The sequence below is a fragment of the Ornithorhynchus anatinus genome, chromosome 15, assembly GCF_004115215.2.
Source record: "Ornithorhynchus anatinus isolate Pmale09 chromosome 15, mOrnAna1.pri.v4, whole genome shotgun sequence".
Lineage (NCBI taxonomy): Eukaryota > Metazoa > Chordata > Mammalia > Monotremata > Ornithorhynchidae > Ornithorhynchus > Ornithorhynchus anatinus.
This window is the reverse complement of record NC_041742.1, coordinates 16,002,354-16,025,462: the sequence shown is the minus strand read 5'-3', so window position 1 is coordinate 16,025,462 and position 23,109 is coordinate 16,002,354. Positions and strand designations below refer to the sequence as shown.

General features: G+C 46.4%; 2 protein-coding genes across 5 annotated transcripts in view; one reads left to right on the top strand and one right to left on the bottom strand.

Annotated features, from left to right (window-relative positions):
- CNKSR2 (connector enhancer of kinase suppressor of Ras 2) overlaps positions 1-2,881 on the top strand; it is a 212,742-nt gene extending 209,861 nt beyond the window's left edge. For 3 of the 4 annotated variants that reach the window (XM_029079728.2, XM_029079732.2, XM_029079731.2), the window contains one exon: positions 374-2,880. In XM_029079728.2, coding sequence (XP_028935561.1) covers positions 374-589 — 216 coding nt within the window. In that variant the 3' untranslated portion in view covers positions 590-2,880. Of the gene's footprint in view, positions 1-373 lie in introns of all 4 variants that reach the window. The other variant, XM_029079730.2, reaches the window with a different exon arrangement.
- A 3,585-nt stretch (positions 2,882-6,466) lies between these two features.
- Positions 6,467-22,876, bottom strand: SMPX (small muscle protein X-linked). The gene is made up of 5 exons (XM_001515855.4): positions 22,681-22,876; positions 15,800-15,856; positions 13,608-13,694; positions 12,661-12,805; positions 6,467-6,804 (listed from the first exon to the last, which is right to left on the bottom strand). The coding sequence occupies exons 2-4, from the start codon at positions 15,836-15,838 to the stop codon at positions 12,674-12,676; spliced, it is 258 nt and encodes an 85-aa protein (XP_001515905.1). The 5' UTR covers positions 15,839-15,856; positions 22,681-22,876; the 3' UTR covers positions 6,467-6,804; positions 12,661-12,673.
- Between the last annotated feature and the right edge of the window lie 233 nt (positions 22,877-23,109).

Sequence of the window (23,109 nt, the reverse complement as noted above, 5' to 3'; positions counted from 1 at the left end):
CCCTTTAATCTCGACGTCTTCCGCTTCACCTAACGCTCGTGTATCTCCTCGGCGTCACTTCGCCAGAGCTCTGAAGAACAGCTTAGTGGTTAGAGTCCGGGCCTGGGAGTCAGAAGGACCTGGATTCGAATCCCGGCTCCTCCACGTATTTGCTGCGTGACCCTGGGCAAGTCGTTTCACTTCTCTGGGCCTCGTCGCCTCATCTGTAAAACGGGGATTAAGAGTGTGGCGTGGTCTCATGTGGGACGGGGACCGTGTCCAACCTGATTAACTTATATCTACCCCATTGCTTAGAACAGTGTTTGGCACCTAGTAAGCGCTTAACGAGTACCATAATTTTTATCGATATTACGACATTCTTTTTCTCTTTCAGGCCAGAGAAGGAGAAGTAGCCCTCATCGATAAGGTACTGGATAACCCAGATCTGACATCTAGAGAATTTCAGCAGTGGAAACAAATGTACTTTGATCTCTTCTTGGATATCTTTGAGAACGATGCTCAGCATAACCCACGGAATGCGTCTCACGAAGCCGACGCCCTCATCTCCTCTCTGGCTCACACTCACTCGTATATCGAAACGCACGTATAAGTTTCTCTGGGCCTCTTGACGCTCACGAAAGTGGGCGTTTTTTAATATAAAATGTAGGACGTGTGGTAAACTCTATCTGAATGTTACTGAACGGCGTGTGGTAAGCTTAGTCTGATGATGAACATTTGTCTATTTTGTACGCCCTCACCGCTCTGCTTGTGTTATCTCGTGCGAAACGAACACGGTCTTTGCTGACGTAGGATACATTTTGAAAATACGGTCTTGTAGGCTGGTGGGGGCCTTTAATTACCCAGGCTGCAAGAAAAGGTCGTTACATTCCACTTAACTTCATTTTATGAAGAATTAGACTTCTGAACTGAAATCCAATTTTTCAGGTGCAGGCATCTCCACGATTGGAAACAAACAAACAAAAAGTCTTTTTCTATTGTAGATGCCCCGAGATGTTTCTTAAACGCTACACAAAGCATAAAATGATGGGAGATTTATTTTTACGAGTGTAGAAAAGCACACAAGAGAGGTAAGCGAAATGGAAAATCATCGACAGGCGAAAAGTTCAGGTATTAAATATTCAGAGATGGTCAAGTGACTTTTAACTCATGGAGATAGCGTGGCAAATCTACAGGGACCCGTTGGGGTTGATCAGGGCATGGCTTTGTATATTTTTCTTGTAACTGAGACCAGAATCTAAGATAGAGCTGTTTTATTTTCTTGGTTTATATCCTCCTTTATTTTTGTAACAGATGGAACACTGATCACATGCAGCCTTTTGAGGTCAGAGCAAGGAAAGGGTCATGTCTACTTAATCCACCATCCTCTCCCAAGCGCTTAGTACAATGCTCCGCACACAGTAAGCACTCAATAAACACCCCCTCAGGATGTAGAGGCGGAAGCTGATCATTCATTATAGAGAAATACACTCAATCAGGCAGCTCACCAAATAGAAATGTACTCATCTTATGTTTTCCTATATGAGGCCCTTTGAATAATTACAAGGGATAAACCGAGTAAATATCATTTCTCACCTCCACCTCCGACCCGTTCAGTTCAACGAGATATTTTCAAGGGGGAAAGGGTTTGCACCCGTGGAGCTAAAATTGAGTCGTAACAAAACCTGAGGTTGACGGGGCTCTACCCTTTAGGGAAAGAAGGATCAGTCCATTCAGAAACAATCCAGAGAGCTATGGGAAACTGGGATTTATCTAGAGTTCCAAACTCTTCTAGAAGGGCGGGCGTGCCAATGGAAAAAAAAAATCCTATTAATATGTTTACAGCTCTGTGCTTGTTGTTTTTTGAAGTTATCCCAGCATGACAACGATCGGGCTGCTTCATAGTGTCTTGCTGCATAATTTAAAATCCACAATTTTTATTTTTACAGGGAAACCAACCCCTCCTTGATTACTCTAGACCTTGAAATTTCCTTTTAATCATCTTTCTATTACTGCCTGTACAGCTGTGAATGTCCTTCAGTCTTTAAGAGCTTGGATATTTGCTGGTGATTTTCTCTGCTGTAGAGGAGGAAGTGAAAAATCCTAGGAATCTTTGCCTTTGTTTTGAGCATGACCCGTGGACCGAAAGCATTTTGCAGACTTTGCACAATTATTCAGGATCGGCCTTCCTACAGCTCATCTTGATGATGATGATATTTCTTAAGCGCTTATTATGTGCCAAGCACTGTTCTAAGCGCTGAAAGTATTCTTGTATGAAGTCAACACGGATGATGATAAATCACCTCTCAATGTTTGTAAGAAATTGGGGGAGGGTGGGTCTGATGATATTTTTATCACTTTAAAAAGATCTATTTGTAACAACTGAACGTTTATGTACGTGCATGGGTACTCACTTAAACACTGACTTGAGGGGGGTGGGGCGGGGAGGAGTTTGTATTCTCATTTAAAAAAGAGAGAGAGAATGCCTGACCTGAAATGAACTCTGCTCTTACAAGGATTTTAGGCTCTGGTTAACGTTTCCTGGACTAAAAGTACACATTATCCTTATATTCATATCTAACAGATGTAGAACACAGAAAGAGTTTATGGAGCTCTCATTCCATGCAAAAACGAGGCAGCTAAAAAGGTAAGACTTAGTTCTGTTGCTATGCAACGGCATTCCCTCCTGCACTTTGACTTGAGTAAAGTCAAATTAAACCTTACAAGTTTTTTAAGACTCATGGTTAGCTTGGCACGGAACAGTACACAGCCCCCATTTTGTCGCGATGCCTTCTTCCAACGGTGTATTAGATGCTATTCTCGTCATTTTTACTGTATTTATTTGGAGCCTACCGTACAGAGGAGTCGAATAAATTTGTCTTTGAAAGTGCAACCTGGTGATTCAGGGCTCACCGCTTGATTCGTAACCGTTTCGCTTCGTTTCGTAGCAGGCCGACTCTGTCCACTTCAAGTTTATCCTCGCGTGCTTCAACTCTGCCCTCGCCTCTGGCAAAATTATTTCTCCACCCTTATTGATAACCCAGCCCATCGCCCTCACCAGTTGTTCCGGACATTTAAGTCCCTCCTCGGGCCCCTGACCCCCTCTTCCCCCACCCACTGCCCCCGATGCCTCCAACTTTATTAAGAAAATTGACACGGTCAGGAGTGAGGTCCCTAAAATCCCCCGTGCCCCTCCTCAGTCCCACCCCTCTTCAGCTCTCCCATCCTTCCCAGCAGGATCTCTAGAGATCTCCTGCTTCGCCCTGCGATCCTTTCCGCCTTATCAAAACTCTTGCCCTCTCCCTTCTTCCCTCCCTAACGACCCTAACCTAACGAGATCATGCATGGAAACTACCAAGCAAATAGAGCTTTGGTTATGAGAAGCCTACTTGCAGAAGAACTCAAATTCTCTGCCATCATTGGAAAGAGGTAAGAGTGAGCTTATCTCTGCTCTACTGCTGGACCCCAGAGAGATGAAATGACTTTCTCCAAGCCATTCAGTGCATCAGGGGCAGAGCAGAGATTAGAACTCAAGTGTTACCAGAGCCTTTGAACCAGCCCTTTGAATTGCACATTCGTACTTCCAGCAAAAGACACCGAGAAACAGGTTTCCCGCCGTCACCCTCCGCGTGGCCGGGATTTTCACATCCATTTCAAATCACAGAGAATACTCCAAAGATGGGGAATACCAGCTTTCAACAATTGGGCACGTGACCCTTTTTTTTTAAATGTGCCATCGACACACTAAAATGAACAGTCAGTTGTGGAGTTTTGTCAGTGTGGCCTTATAGTCAAAATTCATCTAATTTTGAATTCATCTAATAGTCTCATATTATCAGGGTAAGGTGTGGAAAGATTCCAAGCATCCATCAGTCACTCAGTCAATCAAGATAGTATGCATTTAGCTCCCATGTTGTGCAGAGCACTGAAATAAACGCTTGGGAGAGTAGAATAGAGTGAGTAGACACAATCCCTGCCTTTAGGAATTACAGATTACAGGGATACCTTCAGACCTTACAGTCCAGTGGAGAGAGATTTAAAACATTTATAAATAGGAGCAGCATGAAAAGCAGTATGGCCTAGAGGAAAGAACATGGGCCTGGGAGTCACAGGACTTGGGTTCTAAACTCTGCTGTACCAAATACGGACCGTGTGACACTGGGCAAGCCCTTCTACTTCTCTGAGATTCATCAGAAAAATGGTGATTTAGTAACTGTTCTCCCTCCTACTTACACCATTAGTTTCATGTGAGCCCATTGTTGGGTAGGGATTGTCTCTACTTGTTGCCAAATTGTACTTTCAAGGGCTTAGTACAGTGCTCTGCACCCAGTAAGCACTCAATAAATATGATTGAATGAATGAATGAGTGGGAGACCTGATTACCTTGTATCTACAAGGGACATGGACTGTGTGTACTCTGTGACCTGTGTGACCCCTCTAGACTGTGAGGGGTCTAGTTTGTCTCCCTTTATTGCTCTATTGTACTTTCCCGAGCAGTTAGTACAGTGCTCTGCACCCAGCGAGCGCTCAATAAATACGACTGATTGAATGAATGAATGGTCACTTCACTTCTCTATGCCGCAGTTCCCTTATTTATTAAAATGAGGATAAAGACTGTGAATCCCATGTGTGATGTGGACTGTGTCCAACCTGATTATCAGGTAACTACCCCAGCGCTTAGTACGGTGCTCGGCATATAGTAAGCGCTTAACAAACTCGTAGGCCTGAGCTCTTTGCACTACGCCTCGCTGCTTATGTGATAAAATTTCAAAGGCTTCCTTCACCAAGGCCCAGTGGGAGTTGGATGGGACGCTCATCGGAAAGTGGTTGGCAGACAATCCCTAAGCCGTGGGCATCGCAGATGGTCACACGCTCCTGCACTGCCGCGAGCCAAGAGGACTCGTGTGTGTCCAGTGCGGATTAGCAATTTATTGGACTGAAAAACCGCCCTCCCTCGCCCGTCACGTAACGATAGCGAGAGCTTGGAAAAGCAAACAACCCGGAGAGGCCTGTCAGATGGAAGCGGGGGTCTTTCCGCCCGAAAAAGAGAATCGGAATGGGCACCCACCGTTCAATCTGCAGCCGGTAGATAATAATAATAATTTATAATCCTAATTAGGGTATTTGTTAAGCACTTTCTATGTTCCAGGCACTATATTAAGCACGGGGGTGGATAGAGCAGATCAGGTTGGCCACAGTCCCTCTTCCATGTGGGGCTCAGCCTCAATCCCCATTTTACAGATGAGGTAATGAGCCCCAGAGAGGTGAAGTGACTTTCCCAAGGAAACCCAGCAGGCAAGCGCTGACTTTCCGACTCCCAAGCCCACGTTCCATCCGCTGAATGGATAGAACCAGGGCCAGAGAGCTCTGTGGCTTCCAGTTGACTTGTCTAGGTTGACTCTGCCTAGAGAATTGCGTGGTAGACTGGATCCCCAAGGAATTTAAAACAAAAGTCAGTTCTGTATCTCCGACTCCAGAGGCTCCGTCGCCTCCTCGGGGAGACTGTTTCCCCCCTCGTCCCCGTGCACGAATTTTCTGTTGGATGAGGGGGTTGGCAGAGGATGTGTCAACAGACAGAGCCTTGAAACTATCTCTGGGAGCCAGAAGGATGTTCTCATCTTGAGGAGTTATTTCTGGATGCTTGCCAAGAGGCCAGTCGGAGCCTGTTGTTTGCTGTGAGTCTCCATGAGTTTAATTAGGAAGAACTAGTTGGAGACGAAACTGAGGGTGAATCCTTATGGATTCATTTCTAAGCAAAGGAAGAGCTTCATTTTGGGGGAAAGGGGATTCCCTTTAAAGGGTCCAAACTTTCCTACTTTCCCTACAGGGATAAATCACTCCCTGACCCAGCAAAGATTTGTGAACTGCTTCAATTTTCAAAGCTTCAAGCATTTGTGTAGTCATCCTTCCATTCTTCTTCCTTCCCACCTCAAAATCGCACGGTGATCCTTTGCTGTTAGATTGTCCCTTCTTGGAGGGTAGGGATTGCCCTTTTTTAGCTCTGTTATACTCTCTCAAGTGGTCGATACAGTGCTTGGCGCCCATGAGATGCTCAATCAATACTATTTGCTTTTAATAAAGCCATTTTTCTTTTTTCTGAGTACTCGTTTTAAGGACGTAGATTGTGAGTTTTAACTGGGAGCTTTTTCAATAACTGGAGCTTTCGATTACGGTGTAAAGTGTTGGGGGAGATAAAAGATAATCAGAATACCACTCATGTTGGTACGTTAAGCACTTGCTATTAAGCACTGGCATAGATTCACGCTAATCAAGTTGGATAGAGTGTCCCACCTGGGGGCTGTCAGTCTCAATCCCCCTTTTACAGATGAGGTCACTGAGGCACGGAGAAGTGAAACGACTAGCCCAGTGGCTCAGAGCAGACGAACGGCGGAGCCGGGATTAGAACCCAGGTCCTTCTGACTCCCAGGCCCGGGTTTCATCCGCTAAGCCACACTGCTTCTCTGTTACAATAGAAGAGAGAGAGAAAAAATTCCCGGGGAACGGTTTATTGACGGTTCACAATTCAAGCACAATCAGCCTATTCTCCTGGGTTGTTTTTTACCCCTCTCCTCTTTCCTCCTCCCCACAACCACCACTGGGAGAAGAAGACGATTATTGAATCTGGAGGCAGCGCACACAACAAGAAAGCGTCGAAAGAAAGTTTCAGACAGGATACTCCTTCCGGAAGGTTTCCTTCGGGAGTCACGGAGTTGGGGGAAGGGGGAGTGTACAAATGTATAAAATCATCTCCGTCATCCGCAGCCACCGCAATCCACTCTCTATCTTCTGAGACTTCCGGTTGGAGATTTCACCGGAAACCTTTCTGACCTGTGCGGGGAAGAAGAAAGGTAGGTCACGGTGAAAACCCCGGTGGCTAGAGAGGGAGCCAGGCCACTCAGCGGGCTGCCCCCTCCCGCGATTAATTGATCCATCGATGGTTTCTATTGAGCGCGTAATGCGTGCAGAGCACCGCACGAGCGCTTGCGAGAACCTGGGCTTGGGAGTCAGAGGTCGCGGGTTCTAATCCCGGCCCTGATGCTTGCCAGCTGGGTGACTTTGGGCAAGTTACTTAACTTCTCCTTGCCTCAGTGACCTCATCTGTAAAATGGGGGTTAAAACCGTGAGCCCCACGTGGGACAACCTGATCACCTTGTATCCCCCAGTGCTTGGAACAGTGCTTTGCACATAGTAAGCGCTTAACAGATACCACCATTTATTTATTTATTTATATTATGCGGGTACAACCATGAGCTGACAGTCTAGAGGTGTGTTGTAGCGGCGTCATGCTGCACGCGTGCAGTGTTCTGCGTGATCTTGTGATGTCCGAAGAAAATCCGTGTGAACGCCTGGACCTGAACCCTGCCTCCCCCAGCCTGACGAGTTGTTGTCCGCCTATTATTACTCACCCGAATTAATTAAGCGCTTACTGTGTGCAGAGCACTGAACAAAAGGCTAGGGAGAGGACGGTGCATGAGCACGACAGTGATCTTACAGCCTAGTGGATAGAGCACGGGCGGGAGCCAGAAGGACCTGGGTTCTAATCCTAGTCCTGCCACTTGTCTGCTGGGTGACCTTGGGTGAGTCAGTTACTTCTCTGTGCCTCGGTCGCCTCATCTGTAAAATGGGGATTGAGATCGTGAGCCCCTCGTGGGACAAGGGACTGGGTCCGAGCCGACTGGCTTGTATCCACCCCATCGCTTAGTACAGTGCCTGGAACATAGTAAGCATTAACAAATACCCAAATTATTATCATTATTATGTATTATATATTATTACATTGATTTATTTATATATTATCATTATGATTACTCTGTGCCCTAATCATTTTTTCTAATAGGCAAACATCTACTCAAGAACCAAGATGCTTCAGGAATATTCATTTTTTTAAAAAAATATCGGTCACAAAACTCACCAGATTGTTATTCATTCCATCGTATTTATTGGGCGCTTACTATGCGCAGAGCACTGTACTAAGCGCTTGGAATGTACGATTCCGTAACAGATAGAGACGATCCCTGCCGGTCGACGGGCTTACAGTGTAATCGGACTGTAAGCCGATTATTACCACTAATAATAATTATTATCACTAATTATTACCACTTGAAGGAACTGGAGTCAGGGGGTGGGAGCGGAGCCTAGTCTGAATTTGTGACTACTAAGAAATCAGAGTCTTTCTGGTAGCCCGGGAGACCCTAAAGGACATAGTTCGGACTTGGATTACCTGTCGGTTCTGTTTCCCTCGTTATCGGGGAACTTGCAGCTTAATTTTACCAGCAGCTTAATTTTTCTGCCATCTTTCCATGTGCAGCTTTCCTTACGGGACAGCAGGAAATAATAAAGGCTCAGAGGAAAAACCAAGTTTCTTGATTATTTTTAAAGCAAACCGTAAGGCCACTGGAACAGAGCGATCCCGTAACTGCACAGTTTTTGAGATTAAGAAATACTGAGCAGACTGCAGAGTGGAGCTCTACTGTCTTCTACAGGAGACAGAAATCCCTACAGGGCAGAACATTGCGAGCCAAACCGGGTTGATGGGAAACTACCTCCCTGGCAGTTTGGTCTACCGGTTAATAATAATAATAATAATAATAATAATAATAATAATAATAATTTTGGTATCTGTTAAGCGCTTACCATGTCCCAAGCACTGTTCTAAGCGCTGGGTAGATAGCAGGTAAATAGGCCGTCCCACGTGGGACTCCCAGTTTTAATCCCCATTTTACAGATGAGGGAACTGAGGTACAGAGGAGTTTAGTGACTTACCCAAGGTCACACAGCTGACAAGCAGCAGAGCCGGGATTAGAACCTACGACCTCTGACTCCCAAGCCCGGGCTCTTTCCACCGACCCAGGCTGCTTCTCTAAAGAGTCCGGGCCTGGGAATCAGAAGGACCTGGATTCTAATCCCGACTCCGCCACCTGTCCGGACCTTGGCTAAGGACTTCTCTGTGCCTCATTCACCTCATCTGTAAAATGGTGTTAAGACCATGAACCTCATGTGACAAAGGGACCGGGTCCAACCTGATTACCTTGTATCTACCCCAGCGCTTAGTACGGTGCCTGGCACATAGTAAGCATTTAACAAATACCATGTAAAGAAATAAAATGAGGGTGGGAAAGTACAGGACAGAGAACTGACAGTATTCCCTGTCCACAAGGAACTTCCACTCTAAAGGGAAAACGGACGTGAAAAGAAGAAAAACGAGAATCAAAAATAGAGCCAAAAGTAAACACGAAGGCTGAAGAGACGCTCGGAAGCTCTCTGGCGAAGGGGCTTTTGGAATAGGGGGACCGGGAGGGGCTTTTCCCGGATCCCTGGAGCCATCTTGGGAATTTCCGTGAGTTCCGGGGGAGATCCCAGATGGGGAGAGAACCGGGGAGCTTGGTGGCCACATGCCGGTCACTGCTGGGTGGTCCAACTTTTAGGACTGAACTTTTAGGTCCAACTTTTCTGGATGAGACATAAGAGGGCCGAGAGAGCGGTCAGCTCAAAGGCCAGAACTAAAGCCCGTTCTGGGGCAGGGATGGTCTCTATCTGGTGCCGAATTGTACATTCCAAGCGCTTAGTACAGTGCTCTGCACGTCATAAGCGCTCAATAAATATTATTTGAATGAATGGAAGTAGCTCAGTTGCAGAGATCTCTTCCTCAGAGGCCCCCACGGGCCCCCTGATCCAGGACGAGGAGGAAGCCGAGGAGGCGGCGATGTCCCGACGTGGCAGCCTTGCCTCTCTGCCTCCTGAATACCCTCCCTCATGAGTGGGCTGCAGTCAGTGAAAAGAGAAAAGAGACTGCAGAAGGAGGTTGAAGAAAAATAAGTGATGAAATCCCGCTGATCTCTTGCTGCATATCTGCTCTTTACCCCGAAGCAGCAGGGCGGAGTGGATAGAGCCCGGGCCTGGGAGTCAGAAGGTCATGGGTTCTAATCCTGACTCCGCCACCTGTCTATTGGGTGACCTTAGACAAATCACTTCCCCGCCCCTCAATTACCTCGTCTGTAAAATAAGGAGTGAGCCGCAGAGCCCTTCGTGGGACAGGAACTCTACCGACCCATTTTGCTCGTATCCCCCCCAGCGCTTAGTACAGTGCCTGGCACATAGTAATTGCTTAACTGATGCCATAATAATAATAATTATTATTAATAAAAATAGCTCCTGGATCTGATAGCAGGGATGATGATGGAACATCTTGGAAGAATTAACACGTGTATCCTTTTTCCCCTCTCAGAAGATGACATTCTTCTGAAGAACTGAGAGGTAATCAGTCAATCGTATTTAATCAATGGTATTTGTTGAGTGTTCCCAGTTTGTACAGCACTGTATTAAGTGCTTGGGGGAGTACAATACAGCAGAATTAGCAGACGGGTTCCCCGCCCATAACGAGCTTACGGTATAGAGGCCTGGAAATGCAGAAATTTAGATAGTAAATACTTCTTCTCCAGAGATATCTTTTAAAATAAAGTAGCTGAGCTTTTCTTTTATAACGGTATTTACGTGCTTATTATGCGCCAGGCATACCATACTCTCCCAAATGCTTAGCACAGTGCTCCCTTTACAGAAAATGCTCAATAAATATCACTGAGAGTATGATTCATTACAATAGTTAGTAACCGGGTCCCTTCCCGCAAGGAGTAAATTAAGTCTAGCTGGGGAAGCAGACGGTAAAATAAACAACAGACTGGAGGTAGGAGGCGAAATGGATACGCAGGTGAGTTAGGAAAGACAAAACAAACGTATATTTCCTGAATCTTCAAAATAAAACTCTTCTGAAACCGAAGCTGGGATTAAATTTAGGTCTGCAGAAATCTTGTGGAGGCAAAACCCTCGAACACCGGCATGAAAAATTCATCTTACAGAGGAGCGTCGTGGCATGAACATGACGATAAATATTACAATATGTTCATTTCCTTTCCCCAACTTTCCTTCGGAAAGCGCTGTGGCTTCTTTATAGTCAGAGCGGAGCACTTTGCCTCAACAAGGCGAACACACACTAAAAGATATCGAATGATAATAAAAGATCATCTTCCTCCTCAGTCGTAAATAAAAGGAAATTAAGGTTGTGCTATGTTTTGGGCTTAATCCCTCTGATGTTCTGAGGCTTCCCTCAGAGCCTCAGAAATTCATACTGGGTTTATGGGATTGACTTGATTACATTTTTATTTCTTGGCTTCTTTGTGCAACTGCTGAAAACTCGGGATTCTCATAGTTTATTTACTTGGAACAAAGCGACATTTTTTTCCCCTTAGACTACAAAAGGCTGGTCTGAGTCGTTGGAATTGGCAACTGGGAAGCTGGAACAGGACACAGACACCTTTATTTAACCGAAGTTGGGTTAGGCTGCCCTTTTCGAAAAGACTGCCACGCTCAGAGTCGACAGAGGCCGGTTCATTAACTCCCTTCTGCTTCTCCGGCGTCATTTGGCTTTGCAGCCTGACTTTATAATCGATCGTTCCTATTTATTGGGTACTTACTGTGTGCAGAGCTCTCTACTGAGAAGCAGCGTGGCCTAGTGGAAAGAGCCCGGGCCTTGGAGTCAGAAGGATCTGGGTTCTAATCCCTGCCACTTGTCTGCTCTGTGACCTTGGGCAAGTCACTTCATTTCTTTGGGCCTCAGTTCCCTCAGCTGTAAAATGGGGATTGAGAGTATGAGCCCCATGTGGGACAGGGACTGGGTCCAACCTGATTTTGCTTTGATGAACCCCAGTGCTTGGTGCAGTGCCTGGCGCATAGTAAGCGCTTAAAAAATACCACAATTATTATCACTATTAGGGGTGGACAGCAAGACATGGTGGCACCGTGAGGCCACGGGCCACCGATTGCATTAAGGACATCGGACACACGCAGTCATGTGCTTTAATAATATTAGTAGTGGCATTTCATTCGTTCAATTGTATTTATTGAACACTTACTGTACTAAGCACCTAGGAGAGAACAATATTACAACAAACAGACACATTCCTGCCCACAGTGAGCTTACAGTTTGGTTAAACTCTTACTACGTGCCAGGCACTGTTCTAAGCACTGGGGTAGACACGAGCTAATCAGGTTAGACCCAGTCTCTGTCCCACGAGGACAGCATTTTCCAGCTGAGATAACTGAGGCACAGAGAAGTAAAGTGACTTGCCCGTGGTTAAAACCGGCACCCGCTGTGATAAGACGACATAACACACACACACTATTTTGTAATGATAATAATAATAATCGTTGCAGTACTTGTAAAGCGCTTACTATGTGCCAAGCACTGTTTTTAGTGCCGGGCTGGATACGAGGTAATTATGTTGGACACAGTCCCTGTCCCACATGGGGCTCACAGTCTCGATCCCCATTGTACAGATGAGGTAACTGAAGCCCAGAGAAGCAAAATGACTTGCCTAAGGTCACCCAGCAGACGTGTGGCAGAGTCGGGATCAGAACCCGTGTCCTCTGACTCCAAGGCCCACGCTCTTTCCACTAGGCCACGCTGTTTAGTACAGCGTCTGGCACATAGTAAACACTTACCGAATACCATCGTCATCGTTATTATTATCACAGTGTCTTGCGCACAGTAAGTGCTCAACAGATACGACTCATTGCCCGACAGATACGATACTTGACGAATAATAGGACGATGGTCATTATTTGAGGTCCCCAAGGCACCTCCCTCTGGCTCCAGGTATCCAGGAAGTGTCGCGGAATCCCCTCCCTCACCTCGGCTCCGTGGCTACTGCTCCACTTTGGGGACGTATTTCAGCTCGCTCTTGACGTTCTGGATCTCGGACAGGTTGACGGCGGGGCCCGGGAGCTTCTTGGCCGCTGGAGGTTTCTTCTCGTCCTCCGCCGTCGGGGGCATGTCCTGAACAGACAGGGGAGGTTAGAGCCCGGGCCTGGGAGTCAGAAGGACCTGCGTTCTAATCCCGGCTCTGCCACCTGTCTGCTGTGTGACCTTGGACAAGTCACCTTACTTTGCTGGGTCTCGGTTGCCTCATCTTGAAAATGGGGATTAAGACTGTGAGCCCCAAGTGGGATGGGGATTGTGTCCAACCTGGTTACCTTGTATCTACTCCAGTGCTTAGAACAGTGCTTGGCACATAGAGATATGATTTTAATAAGACTTTGAAGGTAGGGAGAGTGGTGATCTGTCATATAATGATAATAATAATAATTATGGTAGTGCTTGCATATAGTAAGCGCTTAACAAATAGCAACATTATTATTACTTGTTAAGCACTTAGTGTGTGCTGAAGTAGATCCAGCGCTTAGAACAGTGCTTTGCACATAGTAACTGCTTAACAAATGCCATAATCATCATCATTATTATTATTATTATTACAAGCAAATCAGGTTGGATAAGCCCTCATCCCACACGGGCTCACAGTCTCAATTCCCATTTTACAGCTGAGGTAACCGAAGCCCAGAGAAGTGAAGTGACTTCCTCGAGGTCACACAGCAGACAAGTGGCAGAACTGGGATTAGAACCCATGACCTTCTGACTCCCAGGCCTGCGCTCTATCCACTTTGCCATGGCGTTCCGCAGCTTGTAGTCTAGAGTGCCTACTTTGTGCAGACCACTGTATGAGCCCTTGGAAGAATCGCAAACAACAATAGAACACATTTCCTGCTCAAGACGGATTCCTGGCCATCTTCCTCTTCCTTACCTCTTCTGTTTCAGGCGTGAATTCTTTCCTCCTGGGAGGCTGTCCTGCTCCAGGCCGGAATGCCCCCATTGGGATGTTAATATTCGCCTGTAAGAGAATCAAGAAGGAAGGATTTAGGCGTTTCTTTTTTTTTCTATGGTATTTGTTAAGCGCTTATTATGTGCCAGGCACTGTACTAAGCACCGGCTAGATACAAGCTAATCAAATTGGACACAGTCCATGTCCCACATGGGGCTCACAGTCTTAATCCCCATTTTATTTATCTCTATTAATGTCTGTCTCCCCATCTAAGCTCATCGTGGGCACGGAATGTGTCTGTTTATTGTTATATTGAACTCTCCCAAGCGCTCGATACAGTGCTCCGCACGCAGTGAGCGCTCAATAAATACGACTGAATGAAAACGAATGGATGCAAGTCATCAGAAGGCTCAAGTACTTCTGTTTTGGGGGGCAGTCTTGGAATCTGGATTTTCATTGGGTATATATATATATATCATACCCACGATGGCCAAGTCGAGTGAATCTGGGCAAGTCACTTCACTTCTCTGCGCTTCAGTTCCCTCATCTGTAACATGGGGATTGAGACCGTGAGCCCCACGTGGGACAGGGATCGGGTCCAACTCGTTGTGCTTATATCCACCCCAGTGCTTAGTACAGTGCCTGGCACATAGTAAGCACTTAACAGATACCGTCGTGATTGTTATTATCACTATAGACTCTTCTCGATTTTCTGCTCTTCCATCTGGTGAACAACCTGAAAGGGTTTTGTCCCCCTCCGTTCTAAACACATTTTGTGCTGTTTAGGATTTCACGGGAAGACTCCATTTCTCTAGCCTAGGGGGAAAAGTAAACTTAGACTTTTCTATTAGCATAAAAATAGCACTTTGTTGTTATGTTTCTGAACTATTTATACAAGCCAAAGCAAAAAAAAAAAAAAATCAACCAAAAAGCGGTGTAATTTTAGCTCTTCTTTAACTTTTCACCTCACAGGAACTTCAAGGGGCAGGAACACCGTTCGCCACTTATGTGCTCTGTACAGGTTCTGAGGGGAAAAAAGGGGGGAAAGATGCTGAAAAATAAAAATGAAGAAAATGCAGGGAGAGGGCTAAGGGGGCTCCAAATCAGTGACGTATAATTTATTCATTTTCAGACGTAATTGAAAGATGCTTATCAGCCTCTTTTGCTGGGGCGGAGGACTCTCCTTTCAGTAAATGTCCAGTCTTTGTATTGATATAGGTCACTGATAAATGCCGGCTATTATGGAGAGAGAGCTTTCTCGGGTTACGCTTGGGGATAACAGTGAGACTGAGCTACAGGTATGGCGGAGAAACCTTTCCGTAATTCAACTTCTCTTTTTACAAAAGAAGATATGTTCTTGAAGATCTGCTACGGCTCTTAGGTAAATGGCTAATCAACAGCAAGATGGAGGCAGAACGGAGTTATTTCGTGAATTCAGTCCCTTCTAGCGGGCACCATCTTCGGTTCGATCCCGGCAAACTCTGGGAGAAAGTTTGGGCCGTAGAGAGGGTGGAGAGCAAAAAAGACATTAAGCTCGTTGCAGCCAGAAGAAAGTTCCTTCTGGAGAACTTGGAAAGGATATCTTGAGGAATCTAGATAGATATAGGTATCTAGAGGTATCTGGAGGGAAATAATAATAATGTCGGTATTTGTTAAGCGCTTACTATGTGCAGAGCACTGTTCTAAGCGCTGGGGTAGATACAGGGTAAAAGAGATCAATCCGGTGAGTCTTAGGAGCTAAGAAAAAAAGGAGGGAAGGAGTGTGTGTTTACCAACTCTCATATATCGTACTCGTCCAAGCGCTTAGTACAGTGCTCGACTTACAGAAAACACTCAATGAACACCACTGCTTATTTTTCCTCTCCCTCCTGGGATATTTATTCATTCAGCCGTATTTATTGAGCGCTTACTTGTGCAGTAAGCAGACACATTCCCCGCCCACCACGAGCTTAGAGTCTAGAGGGAGAGGAGACAGACATTAATATAATTAGAGAGATAAATTACAGATATAGTCCAAAGGCAAGGGGTCCATTCCTTAAAATAATCCCTCTCTCCTCTCGAATTGAGCCAACCGCCACGCTCCACCTGTTGAATCAAACTCAGCGAGGTGGGGTTGGCAGGGCAAACCCCACGGGGAAGCCCAGGTTATTAAAAAGGCAAATGCTACCACGCACCTGAATGGCTCTGACGTTGGAAGCCGGCTGCTTTGACATACCCGGATCGTTCTCTCCCTGGAAGGCAAGCCAGGATAAGGTTATCGATCGCCGCCCGTGGACTAAAATGAAGTTTCCCCCATGATTCTACTGGGCAGGCGGCTCTTGGGCTGAAGCGGATGTTCTTTCAGGCTCAGCTTTCCATGTTGCTTAGCTACTCTTCCTCCGAATGCTTAGGGGAGAAGGATCACCGGAGCTACGCTCTTAAATCATTCACGGGAGTAGCGCTCCTATCCCTTACACCTGATGCCGGCGATAGGCCGCTAGAAACTCTAACAGTGGCTCGCCGGTTTGCGTGAGAGCGTGCGAGGAAGAGGCGTTGCGGGAAAGAGCGGGGAACTGTGGCCGCCTGTTCGTCCCATCGCATTTATTGAGCCCTTACGGCGTGCAGAGCACCGTACTGAGCGCTTGGAAAGTACAATTCGGCAATATGGTCTAGTGGAAAGAGCTCGGGCCGGGGATTCAGAGGATGTGGGTTCTAATCCCGGCTCTGCCACATGTCTGCTGTGTGACCTTGAGCCAGTCACTTGGGTTCTCTGGGCCTCAGTGACCTCATCTGGAAAATGGGGATGAAGACTGGGAGCGCCACGTGGGACGGGGACTGTGTCCAACCTGATTAACTTGTATCTACCCCAGCGCTTGGAACGGTGCTTGGCACATAGTAAGGGCCTAACAAATACCATTATTATTACTGTGAGAGAGTCCGGGTCTGGGAGTCAGAGGATCTGGGTTCTAGTTCTGACTCTACCACGTATGACCTTGGGCAAGTCATTTCTCTGGGCCTCAGTTCCCTCATCCGCAAAATGGGGAAACAGGCCTTCCCAGACTATATTTCCCCTATCCGCCCTCCCCTCTGCATCAACTATGACCTTGGCCGTATGTAACAATAATGATGGCATTTGTTAAGAGTGTGCAGAGCACTGTTCTAAGCACCGGAGAGGATACAACGTGTTCAGGTTGGCCCACGTGGGGCGCACAGACTTAATCCCCATTTTGCAGATGAGGGAGCTGAGGCTCAGAGAAGTTAAGTGACTTGCCCCAAGTCACAGAGCTGACAGGCGGCGGAGCCGGGATTTGAATCCATGACCTCTGACTCCCAAGCCACTGGGCCACGCTGCTTCATTTCAGCATTTAGATACTCACCCCAGCCGCACAATACTGAGGTAAATATTCTTATTCCATATTATTTACCGCTTTGTCTGTCTCCCCCTGTGCAGTGGAAACTCCTTGTGGGCAAGGAGAGCGTCTACTAACTCTGCTATATTGTACTTTCCCAAACACTCAATTCGGGGCCCTGCGCAATCAAACGTATTTATTAAGCACTTACCGTGTGCAGAGCACTCTACTAAGCTCTTGAGTGCAATACCACAATATAACAGACACATTCCCTGCCCACAACGAACTAATTGCTTCTTTTAGAGTTTAAAAAAAAAGTCTGTTTCTACCAAAGAAACTAGTGAATGGAAGCCCGAAAGACACAGTTTTGAAGGTAGCTGTTACAACCGGGAGTTCTGAGAACGGCAGATCCGAGGGAGGCTGGCTCAGAGACGCTCCGAGGTCACAGTTAATGCAGGAAAGCAAACTATTCATTCCATAGTATTTATTGAGCGCTTACTATGTGCAGAGCACTGTACTGAGCGCTTGGAATATACATTTCAGCAACAGATAGAGACAATCCCTGCCCAGTGACAGGTTTACAGTTTAAATTATGGACCCACAGCATTAGACGTTAAGACCCTGCACAGTAGGAGCTTACTCAACTAAAATAGAATAAAAGTTTTTAAAACTGTGTAACTTTTCAGGATCGTTCTTTCGATGAGCAGTCAAACAGCTTTAGTTATAAATACAGACTCTTGCACCCCAACCAGGACAGTGCTTGGCACATAGTAAAAACTTAAAAAAATGCCATTATTATTATTATGGTTATAACCAGGAGCAAAGGAGCAGAATCTCATGATGAACTGAAGCTGTTTTTTAAGCGTTTATGTTATTAACTAAGATGGATCAAATTCTTACAGTTGGAGGACTGGTCTTCGTTTTTAATTTGGTTTAGTATTCATTCATTCAGTCAATCATATTTATGGAGGGCTTACTGTGTGCAGAGCACTGTACTAAGCGCTTGGGAGAGTACAGTATAATCCCTCCTCCGCCACTTGTCTGCTGTTTGACCTTGGGCAAGTCACTTATCTTCTCTGTACCTCAGTTACCTCCTCTGTAAAATGGGGATTGAGACTGTGGACCCCACGCGGGACAACCAGATCACCTTGTATCTATCCCAGTGCTTAGAACAGTGCTTGGCACATAGTAAGTGCTTAACAAAAACCATAATAATAATAATAATAATAACACAGTTTAACAAACAGACACATTCCCTGCTCACAGCGAGCTTACAATCTAGAGGGGGAGACAGATATTGATATAAATACCTAATAAATAAATTACTATTTATTTATAGTTTATTTCTAAATCTATTACTATTATTAGGAATAGTAATGGAGAAGCGGCATGGCTCAGTGGAAAGAGCCCGGGCTTGGGAGTCAGAGGTCATGGGTTCGAATTCCGGATCTGCCACTTGTCAGCTGTGTGACTGTGGGCAAGTCACTTCACTTCTCTATGCCTCCGTTACCTCATCTGTAAAATGGGGATTAAGACTGTGAGCCCCACGTGGGACATCCTGATTCCCCTGTGTCTACCCCAGCGCTTAGAACAGTGTTCGGCACATAGTAAGCGTTTAACAAATACCAACGTTATTACTAACCAGTACTTTCGTTGGAAAATATCACAGAAGGCATGTTCCCTGCCCATAAAGAACCTATCCTGGAACAGAAGAGCTTACAATCTACATCTCAACACTTGAGGTGATGATAAAACTTGAGCTGTTGTTTGGAATTTGCCTGAAGAGAAGACAGGCTCTGAATGAAAGATTTCAAGGCATCCGTTTGCTAGAATATAGAGGTGTGCGTTTTCCCAGGACAGATCATCGGTGCTTTTTTTAGTCTTGGTATCTAGGACACACGATGTAAATTGAAAATGGAAAGCGGGGTGGATCTTTCTTTTTTTCATGCTCTGTCTTCTCCTCGGCAGCTACTAAAAACCCTGGAGAACAAGTCCCTCAACAGCTCACGAGCTGACAAACACGCAAACCCCCTCTAGTTTTCTAAGAAATTAGAGGACAAAGTAGTCACCCCCCAAGTCCAGTTGACCACATCGCACGCTAGCTTAATACCTTGCCGCCACGAAAGATTTCGTCTACATTTTTTTAATTTTCCCCGTATTCCCTCGGTCCTTCTTTAGAATATGTTGGGGCGTGTTAAAACATGTTTACCTTGGGTCAGAACTCAGTTGTGGGCAACGGTTTGAAATCGTAACTTGTCTCTTTCCCCTTTGTGAAGCAGCGTGCCCTTGTGAGAAAAAAAAGCGTGGGCCTGGGAATCAGAGGACGTGGGTTCTAATCCTGCCTCTGCCACCTGTTTGCTGTGGGACTTTGGGCGAGTCACTTAACTCTTCTGTGCTTCGGTGCTGTCACCTGCAAGATGTGGATTCAGTACCCGTTCTCCCTCTTATTTAGAAGATGAACTCCATGTGGGATCTGATGATCGCGTATCCCTCCCACTATTATTATAGTGGGATTAGATTAGATGAGACTGGTGGCCCGTCATTGGGCAGGGATTGTCTCTATCTGTTGCCGAACTGTACAGTCCAAGCGCTTAGTGCAGGGCTCTGCACATAGTAAGCGCTCAATAAATACTATTGAATGAATATTATTATCAGTATTATCATTATGCTATCCCGTAGCGAGATCCAGCTCACAGGGAATGTGTCTATTATATTGTTCTACTCTACTCTCCCAAGTGTTTAGTACAGGCTCCCTCACAGCAAGCGCTCAATAAATACGATTGACTGACGGATCCTGAGAGTTGATCAGAATCTGCCCCTGGTCTTGAACCAAAGGCGTAGGGATGGCACAGTTATGAAAATTAGAAGTGATGATCTTATCTGTTCCTGCTGCCCTCCTTACCACAGGAGAAATTAGGACAAAGTACACACGTGTGTAAAAATAGTAACTGTTTCTGCCGCTCTCCCTTGGTCTCAGCTCACCTCAATATTGGGTTTTAGAATGAATCTTTCCTGCCCAACTCCAACGTTGAGTGCTCTTTCACCCTAAATCAGTCAATCGATGGTATTTATGGATGCAGAGCACTGGAAGCGCTCAGTACAGTGCTCTGCACGCAGTAAGCACTCGCTGAATACCACTGAAGGAGTGATTGTACTACGCACTTGGAAGGGTTTAATAGAGCCGGTAAGACGTGGTTTCTGTCCTCAAGAACCGATGAGTGGTATCTGAGTGTTTACTGTGTGCAGAGCGCTGTGCTAAGCGCTTGGGAGCGTACAGTGTAACAGTATAACGGAGTCGGTGGAAACGTGACCTGCCTACAACCAGCTTAAGGTCCTGAGGGGATCTTATAATTTAGTGAGAGAGACAAGCACTGAAGTAATTTTATTTTCCCGTTAATATGTTCTCTCACCCGGGAAATGTGTAAACTGTTTTCTCTAAGGTTTGGGCCCCCGAACAACTTTAATGTACTAATGACATATGCATTTGTTAAAGGCTTATTCTGTGCTAAACCTGATAAGAAGCAGTGTGGCCTGGTGGATAGAGCAGGGGCCTGGGAGTGAGAAGGACCGGGGTTCTAATCCCAGGCTCTCCCTTAGTCTGCTGTGTGACCTCGAGTGAGTCGCTTCACCTCTCTGTACCTCAGTTCCCTCGTCTGTAAAATGGAGATTAAGGCTATGAGCCCCAAGTGGGACGTGGTCTGTATCCAACCTGATAAGCTTGTATCTACCTCAGGGCTTAGTACAGTGCCTGGCACGTAGTGAGCGCTTAATAAGTACCATTCAAAAAAAATAAAGGTTTTAAGATGAGACGTGGTCCCTATCTGTCATACCCCCATTTTAAAGCTGTGGAAACTGAGGTCCAAAGGTTTGAAATGACTTTTCCAAGTTCCCCCAGAGGAAAAGATGTGGAGCCAGGATTGTTTTGAGGTTTTGAGTTTGCTAACTCCCGCTTGTTTTTTCCACTAGGCAACCCTGTCTCCCTCGCCAAGAACTGATCTTTGGGTCCACTTGGAAGATTTTCCAAATTAAATGATCCAGCTGAATCCTCATCACTGCTCTCGTGCCTTAACTTCTATCATTTTTATGATCTGCCCGGATCCTCAGATGTTAAAAGCAATATGGATTCCCGAACTCCAAGCTGGAGATCTTTGATGTCTAGGTTCTGGACCAAACTCCTGTACTTGTCATTAAGTCGTCTCGGGAAGAAAATCATCACTAATTACACAGGAAGAAATCGGAGGTAAATAAAAGGGTGTTTATGGAGAATCTTTTTTTTTCCATGGAAGGTTACGTAGAACTAAGCCCTAGAGGGGTTATCTTCTCTCCCCGAGCTAAAAATAATTTCTGGGAGGGGTGTAGAATGATGTGCAGCTGTCTGGACTGACTAATTCGTCATGCCGTTTGCTTTTACCAAGCTGAAAGAGGCGCTCCTCTTAGTTCAGTGCCCGGCACATAGTAAGCGCTGAATAAACACCTTAATTCCCAAGTTCAATACTACGGTGTCAAAAGAAATTTAAAAAAAGGCAAAATACGTCCCTTCTCTTAAGCCCGTTGAAGGCGTGAAACTGCTCGCAAAGGGCGCTTGGCCAAGAAGGCCGCAGAATGGCCGTCGTCGGAGCTCTGACATAACGCTACCCGTTTCGGTTAGAAGGTCGCTAGGACCCTTGGAAACTTACATCTGACGGGGGCCCACAGCACCGCGGCGCCAGGAGAGACGTGTTGTTGGCGCATGTGTGAAAGTGCCCACGTGCAGCGTCAGACCCGGTGAGTGCCACGGCGCTGGGCTTCGCCGACCGGGCGATAGAGCGTTATCGGAAGACAGGGCGAGAGGCATAGAAATTGGACAGGAACTAGACAAGCAGTTAAACTGGAGCTGGCTCTTCAGAGAAACAGCATCGCCTAGTAGGTAGAGCACGGCCCTGGAAGTCAGAAGGTCCTGGGTTCTAATCCCGGCTCCGCCACTCGTCTGCTGTGTGACCTAGAGCAAGTCGCTTCACTTCTCTGGGCCTCGGTTCCCTCATCTGTAAAATGGGGACTAAGCGCGTGAGCCCCATGTGGGACGGGGACTGTGTCCCGCCTGACTAACCTGTGTTGACCCCAGGGCTTAGAACAGTGCTTGGCACATAGTAAGCCCTTAACAAGTACCGTCATTATTAATTATTATTAAGAAAGGCAGTAAAAGCCTCCAGGTGCTTTCAAAGTTTCTCGGCTCTGTAATCAATCGATGAACGGTATTTACTGAGCTCTAACTTTGTGCAGAACACTGCGCTAAAGCGCTTCAGAGGATCCAATCTATCAGAATTAGCAGGCAACGGCAGAATAGGCATCCAAAAAGAAAATCCCTTCAGTGTCGGAAGTTTTCCGTGACAGCTCTCTTTCTAATCATCGGAGCATCTCTTGGGAGCAGAACTAGCAAAACACCCCCAGACTGCGTCCACTTCACCCACCGCGATCCTTCCGAGAATTTAAATTAATTTTCCGAGCCAAGAGTTCATCGGGTCCTTCCTCTGGAGTTCCTCGGCGCCGAGGCGGCCGGCTGCTGCAAATCCTTTCAGCTCCCGCAAACGACACAACGGTAGAAAAGTCCACGGACAGTACAGCAAATTGACTAAACTACACATACCCCGCACGCTTTGCCGAAAGGCAGCCGGCGCTATCGAGACGGTTGTCAAATTATCAGGTTGTGGAGCAATTTCAACCAGAAACGTAGGTTTGCTCCGGCTTACCTGCTTCGTCTGAGGTGTTTAGTCTAGGGAAGAAGGTCCGCAGGCAGGTGAATGAAGCCCCAAGTCCTTCGGGTTTGGAGGGAGACTCGATCTCGACCGAGTAGTAACTCCGATTCGCTTCGTGTCGTTGAAATAGCTCCAGTGCCTCGTCCCCGAGCAGTCCGTGGCTCGAGTAGAACTCCGTTTGGAAGTGTGAAAGGGAATTCCTGTCATAGCTCTCGGGCGTTCTTCCTAAATATAGAGTCGGATCCAGCCCCTAACTCCGGTGGCTTTGGAAAGGTCAGGCCCCCACCGCGGATGGATTCGAACGTCGACCTGGAAACGTGGACCGGAGTTCCCCGGTTGATATTTTCCTGCCCTCCCATTCCTCGTGAGAGAAGACGGGGAACGTGTCTGCCGTATTGCTCTAGCGGACGCTCCCCAATGCTC